Below are 15,500 nucleotides of genomic sequence, written 5' to 3'. Positions count from 1 at the left end.
ACATATTGGGATAATTTAAAAGCTTAGGGCATCATACAAAAAATCTTATCGTTTTAAAACCGAATTCTAAACAAAATTTACCGAAAAATACCAAGTAATTTCTTAATATGTAAACCTTCATTATTGTAGCTGTCTATATTGTTTAATTGTGATTACTTTGATGTTGGTGTCAGCCAAGGTATGCAGTGACATTTCTAAGTAAGGCTTTCTACATTTTTACCATAACAATTGACAATTGAAAGTACAGTAACGTTCATATACGTTCAGTTGTCAATTGTTATGATGTCATATGGATGAATGTATGTTTATTAGAGTTTGTAGTCTAAACTGCTGAACGAATTTCGATGAAATTTGGCATAAAAGTTACACTACTTGCGTTAGTTACATTTAATTTCACATAGACGTAGTCGCGGCGATAGCTAGTTTATAATAAAGTTACACATCTTTTGTAAAACGTGAATAAACTTCTCAGCACAGCTTGAAGATAAATAAAATTTACTAGTAAACAATATTGGATAATATGTTTTAATTGTAATTTTTAGCTATACATGTTTTATAGTGAGAACTTTAAACCATTTGTGTATATCTGAGCTATTAAAAATATATTTACTTTTCTTTGTGAAGTTTCTTATTGAAAAACTAAGAAGTCGTTGACTGACACTCATGTCGCTGACACCGTGTGGGTGTGATACAGGATTAGGGAGAGAAACGCGTCATTGTGCCCGAGGAAACCTTTCAAATGACGTATAAGACAAGTACAATATATTTTTGTGGTATACTATTAAGAAAATAATGTGCATTATTATTCAAAACTAGCTTTTGCCTGCGACTAGATCCACGCAATATTAAGATTAAAAAGTAGACTATAATTGGCCGTCTATATCAGCTACCCTTCAGTGAAAGTCCGGTCGCAACCAGCACAGCTGTTTCGGAGATTCCCCAGAATAAAAGCAGCTTGCGGACAGACAGACAGACATTCAATTTTTAAATGTGATTTGCGTTGTCAGCAATGCAAATACGTCTTCCTGAAATCTGGAATTTTTCTTTTGATGTTACAGACATTCCATTTTTTCTAATTGATCAGGCTTAACATCACAGTGTACTTTAAAATAAATTTTGCACACCATTATACTCGTAGTTGGTAGAAAGAAACCTACAAGACGATAGTGCGAGAATTCAACAACTATAGAATAACGAATAAAGAATCGTAACTTCGAGTGTCACGTTTTTTCCAGCCTGAAATTGTTTAATTACCTTAAAAACAGTAAATTCTTTTTCGTTATCGCTTGTGCAAACATCGAGGGATTTGGTAGTCTGCGTTTATAACGTAGATAAGACACACAATTTGAAGACCTTTTTTGTACAAAAATTAATAAGAAACTAACGTAAAGACTTTTTTAAAATATTTGCCTTAATATTATCGTTAGACAAAGACCGATCGATAGATCACTTGATGAATTCTACAACAAAACAATTGATTAATAATTGTTTTTATCGTTAAATATTAAATTGATTTTCATTAATAGTCTCTTAAAAGAAATCTGTCCATAAAATAGTTACATCTTACTTATTTTTAGTTTACTTATATTCAGTCTTATCCATGTTTTCTTTCGTTTAAAATATCTTTATCCAAACTACGAGTATGAATGCTATAAAAATAAAATCTAAAATGAACTATAACCCGTAGGTTTTTTTTATATTTTCTTTTGTTGATGTCAAATTAAATCATTTTTTAATACTAACAACTAACTCTTATAATTAAAATAAATACAGGAAACATTACTATGTTTTATATTTTCCTGTTTCCTTGTCATTCGCTCCCCGCTACTAACTTGCGCTGTAATACCAAACGTCACTTATCTTGGATTAAAATGTCGGCCACTGCGAAGATACTTCGACCGGAGAGTGTACTTGTAACACGGAACAGTGATTCGTGCATCAAAATATTGTGAACTGATTTTTATATGAAATTAATAGTGAATCTACAATTAAAATATGAAATCTCCATGTATTATACCAGGATGTTGTCATATTGTGAGTTAGTTTGTTTAATATTCCTTTATTTAATAATTACTATATTGTTTTGTATAGAGGTTATCGCTTGTTTACGTAATTAAGTGTATCATGAATTAAATATAGATGAATAAAGGTTCAGGGTAACTTAGATGGGACGGAAGAGATTAGGGGTCTATTTCGTGCGTCAATTTGGTTGCATTTACGCTTAGGACCCAACAGTGACCGCCTATTTGAGATAAAATATTCATTTTCCCCTTCCTCATTTTCACGTATGAAGACTAAAATACGTGTTTGTATAAGGTTTTAGGGAAAAATAATAACAAAACACAGTCGCATATGTAAACTTTCTCTTTTAACTAAATTTGTTTTAATTAAATGTAATGTATGATTGCTGTAACTACATGTAGCTCGTTTATTAAATAACTATTTCGCTTACAATAAAACGCTTGTTTAAGTAGACTTAGGATGACTTTCCATTGTTACAAAGATTGTTTAAAAACATACTATTAATGCAATTATTACCGGATAAGATATACTACGTAACAAGTTTGTTTTTTTTTTGACTTCGTGAACGCAGCCGGGGCAAAATTTAATAGACAATAATGCAATATGAACTCCTATCTATTTTTAATAGATCGTAGGATTTGTAAACTTATGCAAGCAATCTTACTTCTCACTAATATTGTAAATGCAAAAGTTTAGATGGAAGGACGTTTGTTAGAGTTTGTAGCCGAAACGGCTGAACGGATCTCTATGAAATTTGGCATAGACATATGTAGAGGATAGTTTGGAAGAACACACTCAAGAAAGGCAACTCGCTTTTGTTTTTTTTTTATTCTTCGCGGGCTAAAGCTAGTTAAAGAATAAAATTCCCTTCGCATAGCAAACTTAACTATTACATTGCTATTTCATTATTTTAAGCGCAATAGAATGGTTAAATCACATAACAGTATCAATTTGCCTGTTACGGCCGAATTTTGAAACGAATCTCAACGCTTTGGTAAACGCAGTTTCCAATCCGTTAGCAACATTTAATTAGTATTTACTGTTTGAATATGGCGTTATCATTTTAGACTCTGTTCATATTTAATTTTCGTTTCAATATTTGTCCAACATCTTTCTCTGTTGTAGTGTTTTGTTTTTTGTTTCTAAAATAAGAAAGATTTGATTTAGTTTATCAGATAATAGCGAATACCGTTCACTAACCTTTTGAAAACAAACTGAATAAAAATGTATCTTGTAATATCAATTTATGCCTAGGTTTTTTTTAATTTTTTTGTATGGTAATGAGTGTAAAAACGCAGTTAAGAACTAAACATTCTAATGCTTTAAAAATGCATGTTTTATTTTTAATTCGTGTGTATTTCTGCTACTTTATCAAAGTACGAGTATAAACGTCGAATGTATAATCTGTCCGTATCTAAATCCCTTATCGAGTCGTAATGATAAACACATAGAGTAGACAACACGCAGAGAGAGTATAATATTATTTACTGTAGCAAAAGTAAAAAATCTTCTTTTATATTTCCAAATAAACAAACCTGACTACTTAATTATCTATACTAATGTTATAAAAAGGAAAGATTTGATTCTTTATTTGCATTAAAACTTCTCCAAAACAACTACATCGATTACAATAATTCTTTTGCCATTAGAAAGATTACCAGTGAGTAACATCTATACGAATATTATAAAGAGGAAAACTTTGTTTTATTGAAATGAAAAGGCTCAAAAATTACGCACTTTAGTCCCATTCCCTCTCCACCCTTTTCTTAAGAGGAAAGTATGGGAAAGAAAAGTGGATTTGACGGTGACGGAGACGCATAGAAAGGGAAAATGTCCTCTTCATGTGCGTCTCCTCCGTCAATTAAGAGTAGGCGACGCATCTGCAATTGCGGATGTCTATGGGCAGCGGTCGCTTTCCATTTCGGTGGATTCAGGTGGCCGCTTGCTCGTTTGCCACCTTATATTATAAAAAAGCTACTAAATGAAAATGTTTTAATATGCTAGTTAAGGTCATCGCTCACTGCACTCATCCATATCGTGATCATGCATGAAGTATATTTATAATTAAACAAAACCATTAGAAGTAGAACGAGACGACCATTAAGGTTATGAAGCTAATGGGGTTTTGATTTGATTTTTAAACTATAATTAAAATATTTGTCATAAGATAACCAATTAATATAAAATTAAATTCCTCTGTATGTCAGTATTCGGATACGATATAATAAAATTTAATTCAAAGTAAAATAGATATTGTATTTTTAATACCATAAATAGCAATTTTCATAAGTTTTAAAAATCAAAGGCAATTTCAACATTTTTAATTTAATCCGGCATCTGTATATAATTTACTAATTCCTTTTATTATTTTTAAAGTCGTAACATCGAAACATCACATTTTTCGTCATTTACTGGAACGGTTACGGTTTGTGATTTTCTCGTAACGTGAAGGCTAATTACCTCGGATCGGAATAACTGATTTTGGACTCAATGTGGTTGGCCATTAAGTTGGATATTGCTTGGCAATATCATTTATTGCAAAATTTCGCATTTTTTTGTTTTCCCTTTGTCATGTTTAGCAGTCATTTTATATCATCACATAGTGTAAGACCTGATTTATGGTTAAAATAGTCCTAAATGTATAATATTTGGCAAATTAATTGGCATTGATTAAACAAAAAAGTGTGCACTCTGTTGATTTCCATACATTGGTCTGTGCAGCTGCGGAAATTCGTACTTCCATCGCAGAAAATGTTTAGTTTTTGCTCACTCTTACATATGGCATTAAAGTAGGAGGGCCAATTATGGCGATAACAGTACAAAATTTCATAATGCCAGTAGCATTCACACATTCGGACGCAAGGATAATGCAAAAGTGGGACACATAAATTGGTCAGGAAGCCAGACGACGTGACGGTTAAGGGACGCGTGTGACATTTGTTAATTTTTTTATTGGAGCCGGGCATAGGGGGCGTGAGAAACAATGGTAAATACTTTTTTCATATTTTCTAAAAAAAATGGCTTATCACATAGTTATCAACTGTCTTGTTTTTTCTTTTAATAGTGTTTATTCAATTATTGTCTCATACTAGTACGTTATCGGAGTATTAAGAAAAAATTACCGATATTTGTGATGGAATACAAATTAGTTTGTGTACATATTTTTATGTTTTTTTCATATTTAATTGGTTAAAAACTATTTCAAAACGCAAAAGATAGCAATAATATTTAATTTTACTAATCAAAATAAACAAGAAACAGCCTTTCATTAGTAACACATAGTTTATTTACAGTTATACTTTGTTTTATATAGTTAGTTTTTAAAGCAACACTCTCAAAGGGCAACAAATGGTCGTTTGATACGATTTAAACTTTTTTAATCAAAATTTTTAAACTTTTGATGAATATTTTATTAATCTGTGACGTGGTATAAGTATTTTATAATTCAAATTTAGAATGAAGTTGTAACTTAAAAAATAAAGTATTTTCGCCATTTTAAAGGTTTTTATAGGAATTAAATCTCAAGTTAAATTGGACGTAATAAAGATAATGAATGATTTTTTTTGTGAAATTCAACCCCCTTGTTAATGTTACAAATATTATAAATGCGAAAGTTTAGATAGATGGATGTTTGTTAGAGTTTGTAACCTAAACTGCATAACGGATCTCGATGACATTTGTCACAAATGTAGAGGATAGTCTAGAAGAACACATAAGCGACATACTTTTAATATTCTACGCGGATGGATTCGCGGGCAGGAGCTAGTTTTCTTAAAACGCGCTTACAAAATAACTTGAATAGGTCAAATCCATAAAAAATTCTATTAGACAAATAAACGATATGATAACGAATGTTGTTACGATGGTGTGATCGTTTCAGTTTGATTAATTTTTCTTATCGCGATGACTTACTAGTCTACAAGGGAGATTCGTATCTTTTGTAATATTATTTCATATATTAATTTCATCCATTTATTTCTAGAATTCCTTATTACATAACTACGTAAACTTTGGAAAAAATATAACAAATGTACTTTTAAAGTCATGATATAGGATAAGGGGAGAAAATAATGATCAATACAGTACTAAATTAGACCTACTTAAATCGCCAGAAAGATTTACGGCCGGTTTCTGAAACGATTCTCAAGCATCGTAAGCGCCGTACAAAAAATATCGTATCAGTAATTGACGGAGCAGTTATTTCGGAACCACGACATTTGTTATCGAATTGTCCGTATCTGTTAATGGAATGTCATGACCTTTCTAGATGAAGCTTGTAGACGTATACAGCTTAATACTACCGGCTTGCTTGGTCTGTGATAATCGATATATATCAAATGTATCCGAGAATCGACTAACCACTTAACATGAATTGTCACTTAACAGTTGACGCGCTAACGTATTTGCTGGTTTGCCAAATTCACTACAAAACTTTATATCAAAAGATGTCAAATATGATTCTTTTTTAACATTGTCTGTTTGGCAATTTAGAAAATTTAGTCAAACAGAAACAAATATTAGCAAACAGAAAGTGGGAGCGTTAGCTAACGCGTGGGCTGGAGGTATATGCGTAGGAAGTCAACTAAAATACTCCAAGTACGTAAGTATCCTCAGAGAAAATTAGATTCAGTAAGTTTTAATACAGTTAACTTAATGCAGCTTAGCAGACTTTGTTATTTAAGTAAATTGATATTTGTGATTAGTTAGAATAAATATTAAAGAAAAGTATTTACCGTAGTATATTTGTTATACTCAAACCTTGACTCATTCCGTAATTAAAAATATAAAACTTGCAAGCAGTTTTTTTAATCTCAATAACTTGTATCTATCAACAAGTTTGCTAATTGGCCTCACCGAGAGGCTCAAAGCCTACCCAAAGTTAGGTGATTAGGTCATAGTCAATCACGCTAACCCAGTGCAGGTTGACATCAGATATATCTTTGAATTACTTCGCAGATATGTGCAGGTTGCTTCACGATGTTTTCCTTTACCATAATGTCTGATAATGTACATATAATATTCGAAAATCGAAAAACACATTGGTACTTAGCGGGAACAAAAACTGGAGATTACAAGTCAAGTGCGTAACCCCTGAACCACCGACTCTCACTTGTTTCTATAAGTTACCTCATAAGCGTAGGTAGAGTTGTAAGAATATCAACGATTAATTTTTTCTTCGATACAATTCAAAATAATACAAGCTCTGGAAACAAAATTATTAGAAGTCCATTAAATAAATAAACTTGAAATACAATGTCACAGCCTTGTATAGATAAACTATCATTTATATTATCAGTGTCGGAAACATGACTTAATTTGACATTCACACTTACATTACGATTAGGATTAAATATAACAAATATTAATAAATAAATAAATATTGTGAGAAACAATATGATAGCAAAGAAAACTAAGTCATAACAAAAATGCGAAAGGTTAGATAAATGGATGTTTGTTAGAGTTTGTAGCATACACGGCTGAACGGATCTCGATGAAATTTGGCATAGTTGTAGAGGATAGTCTGGAAGAACATACTTACTTCTTTTAAAGTTCTAACGGAGTCACGGGTGAAAGCTAGTATTGAACAAACAAGACATTTCTGAAGTTCGTTGACGTAATGACTAAGAGGTTAAGCAATAATTCAATGATTGTCAAATTATGCTTTTTTGTATGTTTGAATTTTAAAATATTTTACTAAAAATAACAAACATTTAATTCAGTCACAATTTCTAAGAAAACCTGTCGTATAACTGATTAGAATTATTCATACAATAATCGTAAAATTCTATGATTACGATTACGATCCCTAACAATTGGAATGAGTCAAACGCAATCTAGATATGAGACTTAAAGGTTTACGCATTATTGTTTTCTTAGAAAAAAAGAAACGGAATTTTATCTTCTTAACTAATTTCACCAAAATCTATTAACATTTTGTTCTTGAAATAGTAGTAGTCTTTTAATAAACATGCTAAATTCAATCTGAATTTCAGAAAAAAAACGATTTCTGGGTCTAACGACAGGTTAATCAATATATTTGCCTCAAATAATAATTTTTCAAATCTAATTGTATTTTCCCTTGTTACAGAGCAGGCTATTTGGGTCCAAAACAAGTGAATTTGAAAACGATGCCTTAGAAATACATAATGAATACAGACGGGAACATGGAGTACCGCCTCTAGTTATTAATAAGGAAATTAGCAAAGTAAGTCAAAAGTGGGCTGACGAGTTAGCCAAAAAAGATGCAATGTCATACAGTCTGAATAAAAACTACGGTGAAAATGTATACTGCGGATGGTCACCAGATCCAAATGTGAAAATCAAAGCTCGAGACTGTCTCGATAAATGGTATAGTGAAATAAATCAATTTTCATTTGGAAGAGAACCAGAAGTGCTCACATGTGGTCACTTTACGCAAATTATTTGGAAAGATACACGAGAGTTAGGAATAGGGACGGCTAAAAGTAAATCAGGCAAATTGTATGTTGTTGCCAATTATTTTCCACCAGGTAACTATAGTGGACAATTCGTGAAAAATGTTTTGCCCCCCGGAGCATTACAGTTTAGATCTAGCTACAGCAGTTCCAAATCATACCACGAACAAACTAATACTATAACATCATCATCACCAAGCCAAAGAAGCAGCAAAAATTTTACCGAGATCGCAACCGATTTAGTAACAAAATTTAGATCAGCGTCAATAATTGGTGAAAAATTTGAAGATGAATTCTTAAGAGCACACAACGAATACCGCAGAAAACATGCTGTCCCTCCTCTTGAACTGAACAAGAAGCTTTGTAAATATTCCGAAGAATGGGCTAAAAAACTTTTGAAACTTGGTCGAGTTGAACACAGAGATCAGAATGAATATGGTGAAAACATATTTTACGCTTGGTCTTCGGATCCGAATTTCACTGTTTATGGACGAGATCCTGTAGACAAATGGTATAACGAAATTAACTTACATGCTTTTGGTAGGGAACCCACTGACTTGAAATCTGGTCACTTTTCACAAGTCATCTGGGAAGACAGTAAGGAACTTGGAGTGGGTGTGGCGAAATCAAAAGAAGGGCAAGTTTATGTTGTTGCTAATTACTACCCACCAGGTAACGTAATGGGCAGTTTTGCAACAAAAGTAAAACCACCGATAAATTGATCTTAATTTTTTTTCTAGTTGTACCAAAGACTTTGTAACCATTCCAAACATTTTCTAGCATTTATTTATTACCTCATGTGTATTTTTTATTTCCTCTAAAATAATTATCACTTATTTTATTGTAAGTGCAATGTTTATTACTTTTTATATAATCTAGTTTAATATAAACCTTTTGCAAGTATCTTGGTTTTATTTGCTTTTAGTCGTTGTTTAAAAGAAATGCCATTTTTCTAAAGGCCAACTAGAATGCTCGATATTGGCCTTCAACTGATTCACCGATGAGTGGACTTACCGCAGCCAAGATGTAGATAAGGCATGCACACCTCAAAGGGATTTCGACAATTGTGTCGTAAATGATTCAGTTCCACTAGAAAAATACACATTGTAACTCGATAAACGGTTTTTTCGTAGAAGCGTATTAAAAGTTATTAATTTCGATAACCTAATGAAAGTATGTTTGTCTTCACAGATGTCAATAGTTTTCTATTCACCATTTCTTTTATTAATAGTCAAAGAAGTGACATCTTTTCCAAATTTCATCTTTGTTAGACCTAATGTCATGTTTGCCTTTTCGTTTCTAACTCTAACTTTTTACTTGTACAAAACAATTTATACCTTCGACTGACTTAATTTATTTTAAGGCAATATAATTTCACGGTACGTCTTTTGATTTGTTTTTTTAAATATCACTAGATTTTAGTGACATGGACATTTTGTGAATATTTTCTTGTGATCTGATGTTAATTTTAGAACATGTTTTGTCAAATATTTTTATTTTATGCGTTAATGGTAACGTTTTTTTTACTTAATAATTATTATCACTAGTTCGTAGCGTATTTTATATCATCCTTTCCTGGTTAAAGGTATTACTTCTCATAATTCTGATTCATATATGTTAACACTGTAAAAATTAAATTTGTTGATAATTAACACTTACATAATACAGAGAACTAGACTTTTAAAACAATAGGTCATTTCTTTGTAATAAAATTTAACAATCATATTATAATATCCGATCATGTTATTAATTTCAGAACATAGTGTTATCTTCAGGGCAATATAAGCTACCTTTTAGAATCTTAAATATTCCTCGGGTAAGTATTATATTTTATTTTTAGAATAGATTTCTATTTTAACTTTTATTGATACAGTGTATAAAATACAATAGCACATTTTAAGCGAAGTAAAAAAGAAATTAATACTTTGAAAACGACATTTTGTTTACTTTTTAAATTTATGTAAAGCTGAACAAAGTTCTAAAGTTTAAGTAACACGAAGCTCGTCGTGCACCCGAAAGCTTTATTGGTACAATATGGAAATTTCTCTGTTGTTGTTATCTGCTACGCAATATAACTTTGTCCTACACAATTTATACGATTGTTTGGACTGTAGCGGAATGGAAACTGACAACAATTTTGATGCATCCTTGAAATTACATGGAGATTTCAAATTGGATGTAATTTGAAACCGTGTACTTTCTTGTTTGTTATCATTTAACTAATTTTATTTGCTTTAAGTATAGCATTTTTTGTATCGGGGGAGTTCTTTAAAAGAAACCCTTTCTTTTTATTGAAAGACAAGGTTCATAATCACTAAAACACCATCCTCAATTTGAACTGGGCCCAGAATTTACAAAAGAACACATCGGAACCAGTCAAATTACTAAAATGTATCCAATAAAATTTAAATTATCGTACTTTTCTACTTCAATACTTCGGAGATGTTAAAAGTTAAATGGATTTCATGCATGTTTTCACAAAATCACTTTAATAACAAACTCCGTCAGTTTGTAGTCCGGAAGGAACAATCGCACAGAGAGCTATGAAATGCTTTTATCTTCAAAAGCGAATTACTCGCGGCTACGTACCCTTTAAACGCGGCCCGAAATAAATTTAGCAAAGCATTGTACCCTTATTGCTACAAACAATGAAAACTGGAGATATATTTTATGAATATAGAATTGTGCGTGTTTTATTAGCTGATATCTGCCGTTACCTCAGCTCGACATCCTACCCAAGTTAGTGTCGACCTTTGCTGCATGTAGTTTATTACAATGTTTTTTGTCGCTGTAAGACGTCAAATAAATTTATCTAATAGGAAATAATCCTACCTAAACTCAAACAAGGCACTGATATAAGGCGGGGATCGAACCTGAAACTATGGGTTTCACTTTTGTCTAAACAAACGCTTACCAACTGCATCACTGACGCTCTAATGCTATTAGAACTGCCGAATATAATTATGCATCACTGCCGTATCAAGTTACGTCCATGTAACCGGCTTTTCCGTCAAGTATTTAACTAAGTTACGTAGTCCAGGTGAGAGTCCTGCTACCGACGGACACTTGTTAAGTTAATTTAAATTTAGACGTGTGTCACACAACTTTGTAACTTTGTTAAGCTGAACAATATGATGTGAATATAGATGCGAGAGAGACGTGCTTGACCTTCTGTTATATATCTCAATGTATTTTAGTTTGTTATTTAAATAATGTATTAATGCGGACAAAAGCTTCTACAGTATTATTTACGGGTATTTTACAAAAAAAAATATACCTAGACGAATTGAGTACGTCCGTCTTTTGGGAAGTCAGTCAAAAACAAGGATAAAAGTAAAAAAAATTATACTTTTATACCATCATCAGCCTTTGTCTGCTTATTGTTAGACATTGGCCTTCCCCAATACCTTTATATATCTATAATAATATTATAAAGGGGAAAGATTTGTATTTTTGTACGTATTGATATAACTCCAAAACTACTGGGCCAATATCTATAAGTCTTTATGTTATCAGTGAGTAACATTGGCTATTTTGTTACTTCTTATTTTCAAGTTTTGTTCTTTTTTAATGGCAAAGTCGCGAGCAATAGTTATAGTATAATTTTAGTAACATAGTGGAAAATCAACAGTTAATTCTTCTCCTGATTGTGAGCACAATAGCTAATATGCAGGTTTTATATTATTATCATCCACTACTTGGTAATCGATACTTTCTATCACATATTAAGCAATGATAGATTACTTTATCTTTTACAATATTACAGAGACGAATATATGACATGTATGACAATATACTGGAAATCCCAGACGACGTGGAGGACTTGCCAAGAGCGGAACCTATAATGCCTGGACACACGTTATTAAGGCCGGCTCTAGGCATGCTTAAGTCTTCAATTACATTCCCACAGAAAGATTATAGTAATTTTGTCTATGGAAATATAGACAAGCTGGGAATAACGTAAGTATAAATACCCTATTCCACTAATCTAAAAGCCGCGAGACTAAGGCGACGAGACTGCTATTTCTGGGAATTGCGGCCACATCAGTGAAAATAGCATATACTGATCTTAGAAATAAAAGTCGCATGCCATTATAGTCGCACGGCTAGATAGTGGGAAAAGTCGTTAATACACATAAGAGTTAGTGCATTTCTAATTATTTAATCTTTGATCACAGTTACGGAAACACTTATGACCGAGTTCTTTACACTGATGTGAGGAAAACTAATCGACTACTGGTAATTTTAATATTAATTTTAAATTCCATTTTTGTAAATCTATACAATTATAATAAAGCGTAAACACACACTTCTTTGTTGCATAAAATGTCAGCAAATATAGCATATTTTTGAATGTTTCCTTTAATTGCGTCACGCTTTAGGCTATATATTTTAACGCCATTAAACTAAAGGGGTAAATATTTTGGATAAAAACCCTAATGTGGGAAAGAGACCATAAGTTACTTCCAACATCAAGGAAGCAAGGTTGTCATCATGTTATGTCATTTTGACATTTGTAATTGATAATTTGACAAATGTAAACAATAAAATAAAATTTTCTTAATTTTATGTGGCTGAAGTCGCACGGAAACAGCCAGTGTTTGTATAAAAATAAAACTCATTCCAGGATGTTGTCAAATCTTTATACACAAATGGTAAAAACTACATTGATCGTAGGTATGTTGAATATATCAAGTAATGTTATATCTGTCTGTATGTACAGATGAACTATTTTTTTATATTTATGTGTGTTACAGAAATGCTAAACCAGTAAGTTTCACTTTTTTTTATAAAGCGACAGTTTAAAAAAAATCGTAGTAAAACACGATAAAAATGCTGATCGGTTTAAATTAAGATTGCGCATAGATTGAAATCTTTGGCAAAGCCGATTTTCTTTGACGGCGATAAATTGTAATCGAAAATACGTACTTCTAATGCTGGATTTGGAGTTAAATTAATTCTCAATTTCTTTTAAGAACACGACAGACATTTCTATATATAGAAATTTCAATTATTAATATGTAAATAGAAAAGATTTTTCTAACAGGATATTAAAACATTCCAGTACAAAATACTAGCAATACCCATCCAGCGTCGACAAAATCTGTAAGTAAACTAAAAACAAACTTTATAACAAAAGGTATAAAAAATACTTCTTAGTTTAATTTGATTAAAACAAAAGACGAATTAATTTCGGAAGTTCGGTGGAGTTTTTATTACGAAAATGATGTCTCTCATCACAAGTTATCGAACTCTTAACACATTAGACACTACTAATAACATGCACAGCCATATCTCGAGTGAAATCACCTGCAACCAACACATTTGTCTGGCAAACTGCCACCATTATGCCGCGTTGCTACGCTGCATACAAAAATTTGTATACATAAAAAAAATAACTGAATAAATGATGCAACCACGCACAGTCCAAGTTACTGGCTTACTGGACAAAGAATCCTGTTACCTACTCGGTTGTTCACTAAGAAACTATTTTTCAAAATTCATTCACCAAATGTCTAAGTGAATGAAAGATGAAAATCGAAGGAAATTTTCTTTCACCAAAAAATGTAACCAACACTTAAAAAAAAACAGTTAGTTACTTATTGCGAGTATTTTAAAACTTATTCTTCACGGACGAAATCACGGGCACAAGGTAGTAATTTATATTTGAGAAAATCAAGTCACGTCAAGTGAGGGTACGTCATGTTGGATTTAAGCATAGTATACTTACGTTATAAATATAAGGACAAACAATAAAATAAATAAGTTTATGTTATTTTATTGCTTAAATAATTTTATTTTTATAAAAGCAACCAGAAAAATTGAACACTGTATATATTTTTTTTTTATTTTTGTAAATAACTAGTCGTTTAATTTACTTTTAATTATAACACTATCTTACGCCCGCGACTTTAACTCGAATAAAGAAAAAAAGTGAATAGTTATTTCAGACTATCCGCTATATCTTTACCAATTTAATCGAGATCCGTTCAGACGTTTAGGCTACAAATTTACAAAGCTATTTTAATATCAGTAATATTAAATAACACTTTACAGACGAAAAAGAAACTACGAAAGAGCTAAGGTAATAAAAAATCAATAAAAACACACCTTACAGATTCTTATAAAATCATAGATATAATTAACTAATTTATTGAAATGCAAATGCTCTTGACTACTTTTTCAAATTAGTATTTGAAAACTAAATATTTTAGATTTCAAGAAGAAACCCAGATATAGGAGTATTATTAGTTCAGTAAGTATCATTTCTCTTTACTTAAAAAGCTTCAATTTAAGCTTATTTTAACTAATCTACTTATTAGATAAAAAAATAATGTACTAATTACATAAATTTACCAGTAAGTGACTTTTTATTCCTACATGCACGATATTTTATATCAAGTCGTGTTAGTATTGAAATGCATGCGTAATGGAATAAGATTTGTCAAGACGTAATTTCCTCCGAAAAGATTTCACTTGCCGCTGCAGATGGTAATCCAAGTTAGAAAACTTTCGAACATTTGTAACTTGTAAGTTTATCAAGTTGGACGTTTGAAATATGTTTAACTTCAAAACTGTGGGAAAGCTTTATATAAAAAGCTTTGTGTGTTAGATTGTGCTAATACATTTAAAAAGGGTGCGCACAACTGAAACTAAATTATCGCATAACTGTTTAGTCTCGCTTTGATTCCTCTGACCTTATATGGAGCTGCGCAGTCTACTCGATTTTTAGGTTTGCAAATACACAGTTGAGTGTGCGAAACAATCGACAATCGCATCTTCTGTGTGATTGTCGATTGTTTATTTTGAGATGTGCGCACGCACTAATGTTTTCTTTTAGTTATAGTTATACGAGCTGTTGCCCGCAACTTCGTCCGCGTAGTATTAGAAAACATACGAACTATATAAATTACAAATAGCTACGTATCCCTCGGGAACTGGACATTTCTCGGTGATGAAGCTTATCCCATGTGTACTCCAGACTTTGTTTTATATCTGTGCCAAATTTCAATAAGATATGTTGAACCGTTGCAGAATGATCGA

The 15,500-nt window shown here is 31.6% G+C and overlaps 2 protein-coding genes across 3 annotated transcripts in view; both read left to right on the top strand.

Annotated features, from left to right (window-relative positions):
* Positions 1-1,865: 1,865 nt before the first annotated feature.
* On the top strand, positions 1,866-9,302 carry LOC106111058 (repressed by EFG1 protein 1-like). Of its 2 annotated transcripts, none has more exons than XM_013293024.1 (2): positions 1,866-2,034; positions 8,111-9,302. In XM_013293024.1, exons 1-2 carry the CDS (start codon positions 1,996-1,998, stop codon positions 9,176-9,178), a joined length of 1,107 nt encoding a protein of 368 aa, XP_013148478.1. In that variant the 5' UTR covers positions 1,866-1,995; the 3' UTR covers positions 9,179-9,302. The 2 variants fall into 2 exon arrangements, with proteins under 2 accessions (XP_013148478.1, XP_013148479.1); XM_013293025.1 differs by lacking the exon at positions 1,866-2,034 and adding an exon at positions 4,747-5,008.
* A 3,913-nt stretch (positions 9,303-13,215) lies between these two features.
* Positions 13,216-15,500, top strand: part of LOC106111014 — a 12,204-nt gene continuing 9,919 nt past the window's right edge. The window contains exons 1-3 of the mRNA XM_013292981.1: positions 13,216-13,226; positions 14,514-14,541; positions 14,672-14,712. Coding sequence (XP_013148435.1) covers positions 13,216-13,226; positions 14,514-14,541; positions 14,672-14,712 — 80 coding nt within the window. The remainder of the gene's footprint in view (positions 13,227-14,513; positions 14,542-14,671; positions 14,713-15,500) is intronic.

This window comes from Papilio polytes, unplaced genomic scaffold, assembly GCF_000836215.1.
Source record: "Papilio polytes unplaced genomic scaffold, Ppol_1.0 DF824180.1, whole genome shotgun sequence".
Taxonomy (NCBI): domain Eukaryota; kingdom Metazoa; phylum Arthropoda; class Insecta; order Lepidoptera; family Papilionidae; genus Papilio; species Papilio polytes.
Note: the sequence above shows the minus strand (reverse complement) of the source record. Positions and strands in the feature narration are given on the sequence as shown.

Coding starts and splice junctions, on each gene's coding strand:
- LOC106111058 (XM_013293024.1), top strand. CDS start 1,996: ATGAAATCTCCATGTATTATACCAGGATGTTGTCATATT. Junction 2,035..8,110: donor TACCAGGATGTTGTCATATT/GTGAGTTAGTTT, acceptor CCCTTGTTACAG/AGCAGGCTATTTGGGTCCAA.